Raw genomic sequence first — 15,584 nt, forward strand, 5'->3', positions numbered from 1 at the left:
CTTATTAGGAAGTAGAATGTCACTGAAGCCAGTGTCTCAGTCTTTTACCGTCACACAATATGAAATCCAGGAATGCATATTATCTCAGAATACTTTGAAAAGATTTTACTCTCTACTACCATTCACCTAATGTGTCAGTAGCATTCACAAACAGAAGGCTGTTCTTTATCAGAAACAGGATCATTTATAAAAACAGCTGGGTACACTTGTCACAACTTACCTGAACAGCATCTTCAGAATTTCCTAAGCATTTATGTATGGCACCAAGAAGCAAATTCTTCAACCCAACGGAAGATGAATCATCAACCTCATGACAAGCTTAATTTACAAAAAAAATCAAATTAAGCTTTTACGCAAATTACACTCCTATTTAAATAAACATGACTGTTTGGAAAACTGAATTAGAAAGTGTCCCATCTCCGTAGCTTAAGTTTAACTAGCAATGGCTGCTCTCAAATATTATAATCTGTATCATTAATGTTCTCTTCTTCTCAATAATCAGTTTTGCTGTAAAGAAAATGATGCTGTCTCACAATATCCATAAAAATTAGGTATTTACAAAAGTTGAGGTTTTTTTTCTATTTGTATTTATGCATGTAAAAAACATTAAAAACAATAAAATGGTTTTACAGGGTTGCTTTGTTTATTATAAATATTTTATGAGGGTTCAGTTACGGAAACCCTTAGTCACGTGACCAATTCTTACTCTCAGGAGTAACTCTACTGAAATCAGTGAAGTCTTCCAGAACAAAGTCTTTGCTCCAAGTGCAAGATATTTCTTTGACTGTGCACTTTCTCTATCACATACACAGCAACATGTTTATTAAAAAAAAACATCTGACCAAAGGAAGATTCTCCACTGCACATATATCTTCCCCAAGCAGAGGAGATAGGTGACCAAACAACAGATGACAGAGTTTAGTCATGCTGCTTAATATACCAGTGGAAGACAGTGAGATAGTACAGTCATGAGCATAGTATAAAACTTTATAAAATGGAAGTCAGTTTTTCCACAAGGAGAGGGTGCACGGCACTATATAGGGAAGTGATATCTCAGATTCCGTTTTTTTTTGGAAGGCTGTGGCTACATTAGAAACTAACTTCGAAGCGAGGCACTACATTGAAGTAGCCAGCAGAGTCTACATACATTTTCCCTCACTTCAAAGTTAACTCTGAAGTAGAGAGCTCAACTTTGAAGTCCTTATTCTATTCCCGGGAATGGAGTAGTGAGAAGTTTAATTTCAAAGTAGCGTGCATGTAGATATTCAACTTCAAAGTATTTTTGTAGTGTAGACACAGCTTAGATGTCATAAAACACTGCCAACTGTTTCACTTTCCTCTTGAGTCTTGTTGGCATTTCGTGGTTTGCACTAAAGCATCCTCAATATTTGAAGACAAGTGATTACATGTGCATCACAGCTCCAAAGTAAAACATGAGTAATTTCCTAGCCGTCATGGTTGAAGAGAAAAGCTTGAAAATGAGACCCAAGTGAACCTTAAAGGCTTGCAGTCAGAAGACAAACTAAAATAACCCATGTTCGTTTTGTTTGTTTTAAAACTCATTTATTTGAATGTTTGGGGGTAGCAATACTGGTTATGATTGGAAAAGTATACTCAATGTTTTGAAGGTAATGATGCAGAAAGATCAATCTGTGTTTGCACAAATCCTCAAACTGTATGTCTGAGATGCGGAATGCACCATGTATTTCAACAGGTGCTAACTCGGCTACTTTAAATTACAACATTGGGATCCTATTTCACTGTTTATTAAACCATTCAAGAAAAGAGAGGAAATATCGTGCCATGTACAGAAGATGCAAATATCAGGGACAAGCCTTTAATACCTCATGGTAAGTTTGTAGGGAGAACATAAAGAAAAGTTACTCACCGTAGTAACGGTGGTTCTTCGAGATGTGTCCCCGTGGGTGCTCCACAATAGGTGTCAGGCTTGCCCGGCGCCGCAGATCGGATCTTCCAAGCAGTTTCTGCCGGACCGTGCATGCACCGGTGCGCGCCGCTCCCTTGCGCGCTCCTGGCCATGTGCGCGATCCGGTCCCCGCCAGTTCCTCGACCAACCACCTCGGATGCCCCTGCAAAACACTAACAGAGATCCGAAGCGGGGAGGATGGGCGGGTAGTGGAGCACCCACGGGGACACATCTCGAAGAACCACCGTTACTACGGTGAGTAACTTTTCTTTCTTCTTCGAGTGTCCCCGTGGGTGCTCCACAATAGGTGACTACCCAGCAGTAACCCAAGATAGGAGGTGGGTAATCGGATTATGTGCAGCTTGTCCCCAAGAGGACTGCTGCAGAGAGACGGGTATCCTCTTGGAATACCCTGTGAAGGGCGTAATGTTTGGCGAAGGTGTCGTAGGATGACCAGGTCGCCGCTCTGCAAATGTCTTTTAACGCAACGCCCTTGAAAAAGGCTGTTGATGCCGCCACCGCCCTAGTGGAATGAGCCCTGGGAGTGGCCGATAAAGGAGTCTTTTTGAGCTCGTAGCACATTTTTATGCAGGATACAATGTGCTTTGAGATTCTCTGCGAGGAGAGACCTTCTCCTTTCGATTTGGGAGTGAGGGAGACTAGGAGTCTATCCGTTTTCCGGAAGGACTTGGTCCTGTCTACGTAGAAGGCTAGCGCCCTCCTCACGTCCAGGAGGTGTAGGCGCGCCTCTTCGTTGGAGTTATGAGGCTTTGGATAAAACGAGGGTAGAACAATAGGTTCGTTAATGTGAAACTCGGAAGAAACTTTGGGAACAAAGGCTGGATGCAGCCGTATGGTTACCGCCTCCTTGGAAAAAACAGTGCAGGGTGGCGTTGCCATGACTGCCGCGAGCTCGCTCACCCTACGAGCTGACGTAATTGCAAGAAGAAAGGTCGTCTTTATTGTAAGGAGGCGGAGGGGAACCGTGGCCAAGGGCTCGAACGGTGGTCCCATTAGCGTGGTAAGCACCAGGTCCAAGTTCCACGAAGGTGGAATCGGTTTCCGAGGGGGGTATAGGTTTACCAACCCTTTGAGGAACCTGGTAACCATAGGGTGGGCGAACACCGTGTGCCCTTCCTCCTCACGTCTGAACGCCGAGATGGCGGCAAGGTGGACCTTCAACGAGGACAGCGAGAGTCCTCCTCTCTTGAGGTCCAGTAAATACTCTAGTATTGTAGGTATAGGCACCAAAAGGGGGGCCAGCTGTTTGGTAGAACACCAAGCCGTGAAGCGAGTCCATTTTTGCTTGTAGGTCTTCCTGGTGGAAGTCCTCCTGCTACTTTCTAGGACTTGCTGTACTTCCACTGTGAATGTGCTCTCTAGGGAGCTGAGCCATGGATTAACCACGCTTGCAGTCGCAGGCTTTGGGGGTGCGGATGCACTATGGACCCCTGGGCTTGCGTGACCAGATCCGGCGCCACCGGAAGAGGCATCGGTGGACGGTCCGACATGCGCAGGAGTAGGGGGAACCATTGTTGTCGATCCCACGTTGGGACTATCAGGATCATCCGGGCCCTTTCCCTCCTGGCTTTCTGCAAGACTTTGTGGATCAGCACTGTGGGAGGAAACGCATAAAGCAGGGGGCCCCTCCACGGGATCGCGAACGCGTCCCCCAGGGACCCCCATCCCAGTCCTGCCCTGGAGCAGAATCGTGGGCACTTCTTGTTGTGCTGAGTGGCAAACAGGTCTATTTGGGGAAAACCCCATGCATGGAAAATCGGCCGTAGCAGATCGGGACGGATCTGCCACTCGTGTGTGAGTGCAAAACACCTGCTCAGCTGGTCTGCCTTCACATTGTGCGCACCCGGCAAGTATGAGGCTTTCAAGATTATATTGTTGGCGATGCACCAGTTCCATAAGCGGATTGCTTCCGCGCATAAGGCATGGGATCGAGCTCCTCCTTGCCTGTTTATATAAAACATGGTGGAGGTATTGTCTGTACTGATCCCGACGACTTTGCCTTGTATGTGGTCTCGAAAGTGTCTGCAGGCGTTGAACACTGCTCTGAGCTCCAGTATATTTATGTGTAGTGACTGTTCCGTGGGTGACCACAGTCCTTGAGTCACCTCTTCGCCCATGTGCACTCCCCACCCTATGAGGGAGGCATCTGTAGTGAGAAAAACCGATATTTGCGGCTGGTGGAAGGGTACCCCTGTTAGCAGGTTCCTGGGGTTTACCCACCATTGTAGGGATTTGCGCACCCCGGCTGTGGGCGACACCACCCTGTGAACGGTGTGTGCTGCTGGTTTGTATACACTCGCCAGCCAGTCCTGCATGCTGCGCATGTGTAACCTGGCGTTCTGTACTACGAACGTCGCCGCTGCCATGTGGCCCAGCAGCTGCAAGCACGTCAAGACCGGCACTCTAGGGCTGAAGGTGATGACCTGCACGAGGGAACCGATGGCCCGAAAGCGAGCCTCTGGTAGATATACTCTCGCTGTAACCGAGTTTATGCGAGCCCCTATGAACTCTATGTCCTGTGTGGGGTCTATTTTTGATTTTGCCAGATTGATAACCAGGCCGAGTGAAGAGAACGTGTTTGCTGTGACGCGTATCATGCGCAGAACCTCCCCCTTCGAGGCCCCTTTGAGCAGGCAGTCGTCCAGATACGGGAAAATAAATACCCCCTGTCCGTGCAGGTAGGCTGACACCACTGCCAAGGTCTTGGTGAAGACTCTGGGGGCCGAGGAGAGGCCAAACAGTAGGACCTTGTATTGGAAGTGTTCATTGCCTACCATGAATTGGAGGAATCGCCGGTGAGCCGGATGGATAGTTATGTGGAAGTATGCGTCTTGTAAATCGAGGGCTGCGAACCAGTCTCCATTGTCCAGTGCTGTAAGGATGGAGGCGATTGTGGTCATCCGAAAACGTTGCTTGCGCAGGTACCGGTTGAGGCCGCGAAGGTCTAAGATGGGCCTCCAGCCTCCTGTCTTTTTCTCCGTGAGGAAGTACCTGGAGTAGAACCCTTTCCCTTGCAGTTGCTCCGGCACTCTTTCCACTGCCCCTATGAACATGAGATGGTCCACCTCCTGCCTGAGCCTCGCTACATGGGAGGCCTCCTGGAGGTGGGGCTTGGGTGGAGGTCGTGACGGTGGGAGCGACTGGAAGGGGATGGCGTACCCCGTGGCTATGATCTCCAGCACCCATTTGTCTGTGGTGATCCTTTGCCACTGGTCGTAGAATGGTCGGAGGCGATGGTGGAATAGTCGCTTCGGATGACCTTGTGCGATGGTAGTGATGGCGCAGCCCTGGATCTGTATGTCAAACTTGTGGCCTTTGGCCCCGCCCCGAGGACGCACGGCTCTGTTGTGAACGTCGCCTGGGAGTTCTGTACTGCTGGTGCTGTTGATGTCGCCGTTGCTCGTAACCCCTGTGGTACTGGGGGCGCTGTTGCTGGTACTGGTACTGTCTTTGTTGAGGGTAGTTCCTTTTCTTTGTGTATGGAGGGGTGTAAATCCCCAGGGTCCTGAGTGTGGCTCTTGAATCTTTACTGGAATGAAGGACCGAGTCAGTTGATTCAGCAAACAGCTTCTGCGAGTCGAAGGGAAGGTCAACTATCTTCGCCTGCAGATCCCTCGGTATACCCGAAGTCTGGAGCCAGGACTCCCTTTGCATCACCACTGCCGTTGCTGTGGAACGTGCTGCTGTGTCCGCAACGTCCAGGGCGATCTGAACTCCCGTCCTCGAGGCCGCGTAGCCTTCTTGCACTATGGCCTTGAGCACCGGCTTTTTGTCCCCTGGAAGCGAGTCCATGAGGGAGGTTAACCTGGAATAGTTGTCAAAATTATGGTTCGCTAAGTGCGCTGCGTAATTTGCCATTCGCAACGTTAAAGTGGAGGAGGAGTAGACCTTTCTGCCGAACAGCTCTAGCTTCTTGGCATCTTTGTCTGTTCCCCCTGTCCTGAATTGAGATGTCTTTGATCTTTGTTGCGACGACTCCACCACCAAGGAATTTGGCTGTGGGTGGCTGAACAGGAACTCCATGCCCTTCGCCGGCACGAAGTATTTCTTATCCGCTCTCTTTTGGACAGGCGGAATAGTCGCAGGGGTCTGCCATATCATAGTGGCGGACTCTAAGATCGCTTCATCAAGTGGTATTGCTACTCTGGAGGAGGCCGGAGGTCTCAAATTTTTGAGGAGCTTATGGTGTTTCTCTTGCACCTCTGCTGTCTGGATGCCTTGCGTGAAGGCCACCCTCTTAAACAGCTCTTGAAACTGTTTGAGATCGTCCGGAGGATGGACGTCCCCCGGGGCCGTAGCCTCGTCCGGGGAGGAGAGCGAGGAACCGCTGGGGTACGTCTCTCTGGACCCTTCCGGTTCCTGCTGGTGATGGTACACCCTCTCGCTAGAGGTTTGCGAGGGAAAATCTTGGGGTTCCATAACCAGTCCCCCCTGAGATGCTTGAGTCTCTGTCCCCGGTCGCAATTGCCCTCGGGGGTACGAGATCGTCTGTGGGGATCTTTCCCTAGTAGATTGCCGATGGTGTCTATGCCCCGCGTGGTAGGGGCGACCATGGCAGTATAGGCACTGTTCTTGGGAAGGTGACCTAGACCACTCCCTTGGTGCATACCCTCTGCGTCTGGGGGAGGGAGATTGTCGAGACACTGGAGAGAGCGATTTTGCATAATAGTCCAGCGGTTCAAACCCCAGGAAGGGTGAAGGTGGTCCCAGCCAGGGTGAGGCTGGTTGCAAAAATGGAGAAGGGGGCTCCGGGTAGGCTAGGGGGGACCCCTGCCTTCTGGTTGGAGTCTGCAACATAAGCGGAGGGCTGTGAGAAAGCAACTCCACAGCCCTGTCCGGAGAGGGGCTGCAATGCCTCCTCTTGTGTGCAGCCTTCCCCCTCCCTGGAGGAGGTAACTCCGCCCCCTGACGCACAGGGGATCCCGGCCCCGTCCGCACCGTGCTAGGCACGCTCGAAGGCGGTGCCGCACGTGCGGTGTCCTTCGGTGCCTGCAGGCTGCGTGCCTGCGCGCTCTGCACCGCTAGTTCCCCGGGGGTCGGTGCCGCTGCCTGCGGTGCCGCCGGTACCAGCACTTGTTTAGCCGCCGCCCTGCCTGCGGTGCGGGGCAGCTGGCTGATTATCGGAGGCTGAGCCGCTTCCACGTGGCTCTCCGTGCCGCTGCCGATCAGCTGTTGCTGCGGCTGGGGGCTGCTTGCTCCTCCCGTCCCGCTCGCTGTTGCTGCCGGCAGGGATCGGGCTGGGGAGGCTTTCCTCCGTTTTTGCGCTGATGGGGTGAGGGAGGCAGCTTTCCTTTTATGGGCCCCGGAGGGTCCCTCCTGCTGCGGCCGCTCCGGCACGTCTGGCTGGAGGGCCTTATCAAAAAGCAGCATTTTAAGCCGCATCTCCCTGTCTCTCCTTGCTCTGGCTGTTAATTTAGCACAGAAGGAGCATTTCTGTGCAACATGGGACTCCCCAAGGCACCTTATGCATAGACTGTGCCCATCGGACGCTGGCATCGCCTCTCGGCAGGACTCACATTTTTTAAATCCTGAAGAGGACATTGTTGGTGAGTCTTTCAGTTGTTAAACGGGTACTTAGCACCTTCTCTGTGCTGTTTTCCCCTTCCGATGGCCTGCCGCAGCAGGAGGGCTGATGGCCCTATGCTCCTGGCCTCCGGCGCTTGTTACTGGGACTGGATTGAAGCTGTCCCGCTTGTAGTTTGTTTGTTGCTTTTGTTTTTTTTTTTTTGTTTTTTTTTTTGCAAAAATAACAACCGGCTAACTTGCAGTAGCCTAAGTACTTGAAAAACTTAAGAGAAAAACAGTTAAAGTCATTGAATACGCTACTTGGCCTTAGCCTAGTTCGGATTCCGTCTGCAGCCGACGGCGGTTAAGAGGAACTGGCGGGGACCGGACCACGCACATGGCCAGGAGCGCGCAAGGGAGCGGCGCACGCCGGCGCATGCGCGGTCCGGCAGAAACTGCTTGGAAGATCCGATCTGCAGCGCCGGGCAAGCCCGACACCTATTGTGGAGCACCCACGGGGACACTCGAAGAAGAACAGATTTTTATTTCCCTGAAATAAACAAAGCTCAGCTTTCAGAAGGGTGGGAAATACGTGAATGAGTGAAACAAGATCTAGTTTTTATTACTTCAGTCTATTTGAGTGTCCATTTTATGGTCTGGATGCTTTATAAAATTAACAGACATTAAAAAGATAACATTTGCATGTCACAGGAATACAAAACAGCATGATCTAAAGGATGTATAGAATGAATTTAGTTACTCATAAGGTATGAATAGAATACAAGGTCATGTTAAAAGAATCTTAGTATCATACACCATACTTTAGTCTGTACACGATATCTAACTTTCAGAAAAGCTGTTTTACAAAATGTTTGAGTTTATAAAACTTGCATAGGAAATGCATTTCATATTTCTTTGTCTACTAGAACCAGATACCTTAGTTTCTTCAAGTCCAAATGTGCAGAGCTCAGATAGAGCTATTAAGAAAAGCTCCCACAGAAACTTCTCTAGAAACTATTATTTTTAGACACAAAATAAGTCTTTATTTAAAGGTCTTTCTAGCATCTTCTCGGGCTAGACTGAACATTTGAATTGTCCCTGTGATGGGCAGTTGCCTCATACTACAACATGAAGAGTTAAAACAGCCCTAGGAGAGGGCTGTGGCTGGGATCCAATTGGGAGAAGGCATGGCTGGGGAAGCCAATCAGAGCCCAGCAGGGATGTATAAAAATGATGGTCGGCAAGGTTGAACTCACTCTTGCTCCAGCTCTGGAGGGGGAAAGACCTAGCTGCCTGTTAACACAGCATACCTTGGACAGAGCCATGCTAGGGAAAGGCAGGGTGAGCCTGCAGATATAATTTTTCAAAGCGTACAGTGCAAGTGTGTTATGCACAGAAATTCACCATGTAGAGGGAGGAGATATTTCAATGGCAGGTGGACATTTTAATTAAAAAAGGTGGGGGGGAGTTATTTGAGATTGCATAGGAATCCTATGAGAGATTGAACAATAGGCAGACATAGTCAGAGGAGCATGACACATTAATTTAACACAGATCTGTAATTCTGCACATCAATGTTACCTTTACAGATCCTTTTTAGGATGAGGGGAAATGTTTGTGAGTTGTAAAAGAGTGACCATTTGTACGTACACACCTCTCACCACAGAGCTATTTAGAGTTACTTATATTCATTACAATTCCATATCTAACTATACCTCTCTAATCCTTAAATATTAATGGTAGTTACGTACACTTATGTTACAATTTAAACATAAATATATTGGCATTTTTTTGGTTTCTTTTGTGGTTAAGTTGAAAGAGTCAATAAACAAAGTCAGACTAATACAATTATCTGTAACACACTGGATTTTAAATTAAAACACTGTCATGAATGTCATTTTTTAAAAACAGCTCTCTTTCAAGTGTGTTTCACCTGTTTCAAAATAAGTGTTAATTTGAGACCTAATATATGTCCTTTTCTATAAAACTATCCAAATAATTTAGCTTACTCATAGATGTCTACACACGTTTCAGATTTTATGCTATTACCAGCTAGTATTCATGAGAAAGAAAATAAGGAAAAGAAAAAGATATTTCACTGAAAAAGAGAGCCATGGAAACATACATCCTACCTTGGCTCATACGTTGTAAATTAGAAAAGGAGCAGTTTGGAAGGGCTTTCCATAAATACAGCACTTCAATGGATGCCAGCACACAGAGCTCTTTGGTTGGTATTTGCTTCCTGAATCTATCTGCCTGAAAACAGCAAACACAGCTTTACTATGTTCTGCTCAGAAGAAGAGACAAACAAGGGTCAAAACCAGTAATTCTGATGATTACACAAAACCAAGTAACGGTGTTTAAATGTTCAGGCGGTGAAAATTTAGCTTGCTGCTCCTTAGGACTAAAAGTAAGCTGTTCAAATAAAACATTTACAGTTTCTCAATCTTGATCAAAATTATCGGATACACAGATAACAATTATTGAAAAAACAAAATACTATGATTTTTGATAGAATGGTATACTATATTTACTTTAAGCACTTGTGGGATCTTAAATTTGTAGGGCTTTCCATATCATGCCCAGATTTCAGAATGAACTAACGGCATGCACAGTCAGGATATCAGGGTAAAACAAACCCAGAAGAAAGACTAGTGCTACAGTTTTGGTATCACTGTATTATTCTCTCTGAATAATTGTGTAAACCAACCTAAGCGGTGCATCACACCACCCATTTTGCTGTTAGTAGAGCAGTAAGCTGTTCACTTTTTCCACCAAGTCAACACTAGAGAAGATGGCTACCAGGAAAAAAAAAATACTTGATGCAGAACCAAATCCTTGAATAACTTCCTATTGTGGTTACTACACTGAAGCAACTTAATCCATGTCAACCAAACCTTTTTGACAGAGAACTGCTCAATCTGATTGTTTTTTCTTTTGAATAGCTTCTGAACTTCTTTGAACACATTCTGTGCATCATCCACATGACCAGTAGCTCCTTGACACACTATAATAAAGCACACACACACAAAAAAAACTCTGCTAAAGATTTCAAGATATGAAAGAAAAGGAAAACAATAGAGACAGGGCATTATGCAGGTAAAGGGATCTCAATTCCCAGCTCTACCACAGACTTCATGTATGATCTCTGACAAGTCAATTTCTTGGTGCATCAGTTCCTCACGTGTGCAATGGGAATAATATCCCACTGGTCTCTGAGAGCTGTTGTGATTGTTAATGCATAAATGTTTGTGATGCACTGAGAGCTTATGGTGATGGTGGGCTTATAAGTACATGAACAAAATCCAAGCCACAGCTTTTTAATATGGACAATTTACAAGGAGGAATTAGACAAAGTTCCAAGTGTGCAATTAATTTCCACTATAGGAAGTGTTCATAACCAAAGAGTTGTTTACACACACACACACACACCCCCATTAATTCTATTACTAAAAATACTAACCTGCTGTCAGGTAGGCATAATAGCACTGGGACCATCTTGACTCATTTTTAAGCCTTTCAAAGGATTCAAATGCATCTTTGAAATTCATTTCTATCATGCTGCACCAGCCTAAAAATAAGAAAACAATTAACTTGACAGTTACCTCCTTTGCCTACACCATGTCACGCTATTACACTAAACAAAGAACAAATGTTTTTGAATATTTTAGACTGTGATATGTCCAAGGATATTAAGAAACCCTGACGAATGCCACAACATTCTTTAGAAATCTTTCATGAAACAACTGATGGAAAGTGTACCTAAAACCGTCTAATAAGGTGCCTAAATACCTATAATAACTGTACTATAAAAGAAAAACATTTAGGGCTTAACTCTTGACTGTATCAATAAAACAAGTTTCAAAGTTTCAAGCAAAATGATGCATTTTTATCTTATTCAGTTCTCAAACTAGTAACAAAAATCTGCTGTGCTCACTTTATTTTTTAAGCAGCAGGAGATTTAGTAATAAGGAGCTCTTCTAGTTACTTAAAGAGGTACCAAAGTTATAAAACCTTCTGGCTATGTCTACCCTTGCATTCCTCTTTCGAAAGAAGCATGAAAATGAAGGAAATCAAAAATGCAAATGAGACAGATTCACATATCTGGCACCTCATTTGCATATTCTTTCAAAAGAAGAAAAGTTGTGTAGATGCGGCTCTTTTGAAAGTAATCCCAATCTTCGAAAGAACCCTTCTTCCTATTTTTCTCTTGTTAAAGGAAGAAGGGTTCTTTCAAAGGTGAGGATTTTACTTTCAAAAGGGCTACATCTACACTGCTTTTCTTCTTTCAAAAGAAGAATATGCAAACAAAGTGCCAGATATGTAAATCTGTGTCTCACCTGCATTTTCGATTTCCTTCATCTGCATCCCTCTTTCGAAAGAGGAATGCTAATGTAGACTTAGCCTCTGTGTTCCCCATACAACGAAAGAATTGTATCACTGGGATGTCGAGAGTCACGTAGTCCAGTTCCCTGCATTCATGGCAGTACTAAGTATTATCTGGACCATCCCTGACAGGTTTGTCGAACCTGCTTGGCATCACTGAAGATTTTTTAGATTAAACAAACCTTCCTAGGTAATTTATTCCAGTGCTTATCTAGCCTGACAGGAAATTTTCTAATGTCCAACCTAAAATACCCTTGCTGCAATTTAAACCCAGTGCTTTTTGTCCTACTCTCACAGACAGGGCTTAGGGCAACCTCTCCTGCAGTGCTCCAGGCATGAAGTCTAGGGAAACCTTCCTGTCACAGGCCCTGCCGTGCCCCAGGCCCGCCTCCACCCAATCCCGAAGCCCCCCCTGCCCTGTCCCTTCCCCAGAAACACAAGATTATGAGGAGCAGGAATAAGGCAGCAGCAGGGGTCAGCCTCCTCTCTCATACTCACTGCATTGGAGGGATCCATAGACAACCAACAGCTTGCTTTCCTCTGCTTTACACTGCCTCATTGTCCTTTTCCAGCCTGTTTGCACTCAGTTTCACCATAGCAGCGGGAAGCAGAGTGCCCTGGCCTCATGGTGCTCCACTTCCCCCGCCACGGAGAAGTGGAGAGCAGGAGACTAGGATAGGGCAGCAGGGTGGAGTGCAACAGGCTGCTTGGCTGCTCCAGAAAGTGTGTGGGGTGGGGAGAGAGGAATCCTGATGCCACTCCATGACAGGCTACTCCACCTGATAAACCCTAGCAGAACTGGGTCCTGTCTATATGATAAAGAGAGGCTGTTCTCAATAGTGATGGATAGCAGAACAATAAGCAATGGTCTGAAGTTGCAGAGGGAGAGGTGTGGGTTGGATATCAGGAAAAACTACTTCACCAGAAGTGCAGTGAACTCTCCACCCTAGGGGGTTTTAAGTCCCGGCTTGACAAAGTCCTGGTTGGGATGATTTACTTAGGGGTGATCCTGCTTTAGGTGGGGGGATCCACTACATGACATAAGGTCCTGTCCAGCCTCCTTGTAACAAACCCTTTTTGTTTGCCAATATAGCCCAGAATGTTTGTTTGTTTTTTAAATGGTACTAAACTGTTGACTCCTGTTTAGTTTGTGATCAGCTATGACTCCCAGATTCTTCTCTTCAATAATCCCTCTAAGCATTCATTTTCCACTTCATATGTGTGCAACTGATTGTTCCTTTGTTCATGGAGTACTTCGATTTGTCCTTATTTAAACTATCCTTCATTTTAATTTTCTCTATTTTCTTCAGCTAATTTCACTGGTTTGTCTACATCATTGTGAATTTTAATCCTCCAAAGTACTCGCGAACTCCCTCAGCCTTGTATCATCCACAAACTTTGTAAGTGTATTTTCTCTGTCATTACCTGAAGATATTACAAAAACGATCCAGCATTGATCTGTGCAGGACTTCATTTAATACAGTCTCTCAGCTTGACTGTGAGCATTGATGACTATTCTGAACATGTTTTTTCAACCAATTATGCACTCACCTTATAGTAGCTCCATGTACATTGTATTTCTCTACTTTATTTATGAGATCATATGAAACTATACCAAAAGCTTTACTAAACTCAAGGTGAATCACATCTTCAACTTCCCCTCATCTACATGGCTTCTTACTCTGTCAAAGAGAGCTTTGGTGGGGGGTTGGTTTCATATAATTGGTTCTTGACAAATCCATGTCGACTTTTACCAATCACTATATTATCTTCTAGGTGTCTACAAACTGCTTAATTATTTGTTCCATTATCTTCTCAAGTATGGAAGTTAAGCTAACTAGTCTGTAATTCTCTGGGTTCCTTTTTTTATAGATGGGTACTATATTTGCCCTTTTCCCATCTTCTGGCATGTTTCATGACATTCTGAAGATAATCACTAATGGCTCAGCTATCTCCTCTGCTAATTCCTTAAGTATTCTAGGCTGTATTTTATCAGGCACTTCTGACTGGAATACATCTAAGCTAAGTAATTTTTAACTTGTTCTTCCCCTATTTAGCATATAGCATTTCTGCATTTCCACATTTTTGGTTATTGCTCCTGCACCTCTTACTGAGTAATGGACCTACTCTGTCCTTGGTCTTCCTCCTGCTTCTAATGTATTTGTAGAATGTTTTCTTGTTACCCTTTACATCTCAAACTAGTTTAATCTCATTTTGTGCCTTGGCCTTTCTCATTCTTTCACTACAGATTTGTGTTGTTTGTTTCCACTTTTTGTAGAACTGTTAGTAAAAGGCAATGGACATGTATGTTCAAGACTTGGGAGCTCAAACTCCAACAAGATTGTTTATCCTTGGCATAGAATCATTGATTTCGTGACAGTGGACAAAAGCAGGCTTTCAGACTTATGCCTTCATTAAAAAAGGCATAGTAAAATGTAGCCAACTCTACTTTGTGCACTGTGCTCTTGGTTCTATGGTGGTTTCTATACGTAGAAAATCATGGAGTACTACAAGTTGAATGTATGTTGTATGTTGAAAGACCATGTATTCATCAAATGTTACAAATCAGCTGGCAACTAAGAAACCTTAGGAAGGAGCATTAACAACAATCCATGCAATTAAGACATTCAAACTTTAATAACTTTTGAGGCATCAAATGCCTTAACTAGAAAGAGCCACTAAATGGTGTCATTTAATCAAAAATGTAGAGCAGAATATGGCATTTAAACTGCAGTATTTACCAATTTCATATAGGCAGACATGTTGAATCTCTCTCTGATCTGTTGCAAGTTCCAAAGCAGTATGAAAGGAGGTCAAGGCACTGTTGATTTGACACTAAGAAAAAAAGATGCTCATAACAGAATTTGTAAATAAATGCAAATTGAAATATCACTATAATCAATTCAAAATTATACAAATCTCTTTACTAAGAGTAGCAATTTAAAAAAAAACCTAGCAAATGGAAGGCCCCATATTTCACACAATACTCACTAGCCGCCTGAGGAGCACAATATTCTGTGGAGTGAAAGTCTTGAGTCTAAGACAAATTCCAGAAATTCGCAAGCTTAAAATGAGCAGAATAAGGGAGCCGGCAAAAAGGGATGTGAAATTAATGAAAGATCTGAACTAGTGAGATATTAATAGCTTGGTAAAATAATAGTCTGATAAGTTAGATAAGTTGAGGATACTTTCTATCCACTGAGTCATACCACTTGCCTGAGCTAAATCAACTATTAATGACAAGCAAGCTGATGTTTTTTTTCATAGCCAATTTTGTCCTGAGTCAACAATGGGATCCGTGGAAGGAGACCATTTGTAGACACTGCATATGAAGCATGGCATGTTTCATGACCAGCATAACTGTTAACATGCATCAGAAGTCCTAGGCACTTTGACAGATGTTTATGGACTTTGCCTCGATGCTGTAACTATGTTTGTTTAGGTAAGGAACTGTTGTTAGTGTAGCCATGCTGCTACCATGGTACCGGGCCTCTGTACAGCTCAGTTGTTGGATTGGGGACAGGGTGAGTTTTTGTAGGTTGACTTGTAACACCTTGCTTGCAAAGATGTGCTGCTGTAATGGCAAGAACTTTGGAAAATACTCTTGGAATTGTGGATAAGCTAAAGGTGCAGGTTCCCAGGAGTGAATTACAGGAACCTACAGTGCATCAGGTGGCTAGAGACATGAAAATAAGTGTCCTATAGGTAGAGAGCTGATCTCCTTTCTCCAGTCCTGAAATCATGG

At 45.0% G+C, this 15,584-nt stretch overlaps 1 protein-coding gene across 4 annotated transcripts in view; it reads right to left on the bottom strand.

The window, feature by feature from the left end:
* TTC39C (tetratricopeptide repeat domain 39C) overlaps positions 1-15,584 on the bottom strand; it is a 68,782-nt gene that overhangs the window by 11,213 nt on the left and 41,985 nt on the right. For all 4 annotated transcript variants that reach the window (XR_012644185.1, XM_074985821.1, XM_074985823.1 and 1 more), the window contains 5 exons: positions 14,581-14,674; positions 10,917-11,024; positions 10,351-10,460; positions 9,586-9,709; positions 221-318 (listed from right to left, as the gene is read on the bottom strand). Coding sequence is in view for 3 of the 4 variants with exons in the window: in XM_074985821.1 (XP_074841922.1) it covers positions 221-318; positions 9,586-9,709; positions 10,351-10,460; positions 10,917-11,024; positions 14,581-14,674 (534 nt within the window). In the remaining variant the exon portion in view is untranslated. The remainder of the gene's footprint in view (positions 1-220; positions 319-9,585; positions 9,710-10,350; positions 10,461-10,916; positions 11,025-14,580; positions 14,675-15,584) is intronic.

This window comes from Carettochelys insculpta, chromosome 2, assembly GCF_033958435.1.
Source record: "Carettochelys insculpta isolate YL-2023 chromosome 2, ASM3395843v1, whole genome shotgun sequence".
Lineage (NCBI taxonomy): Eukaryota > Metazoa > Chordata > Testudines > Carettochelyidae > Carettochelys > Carettochelys insculpta.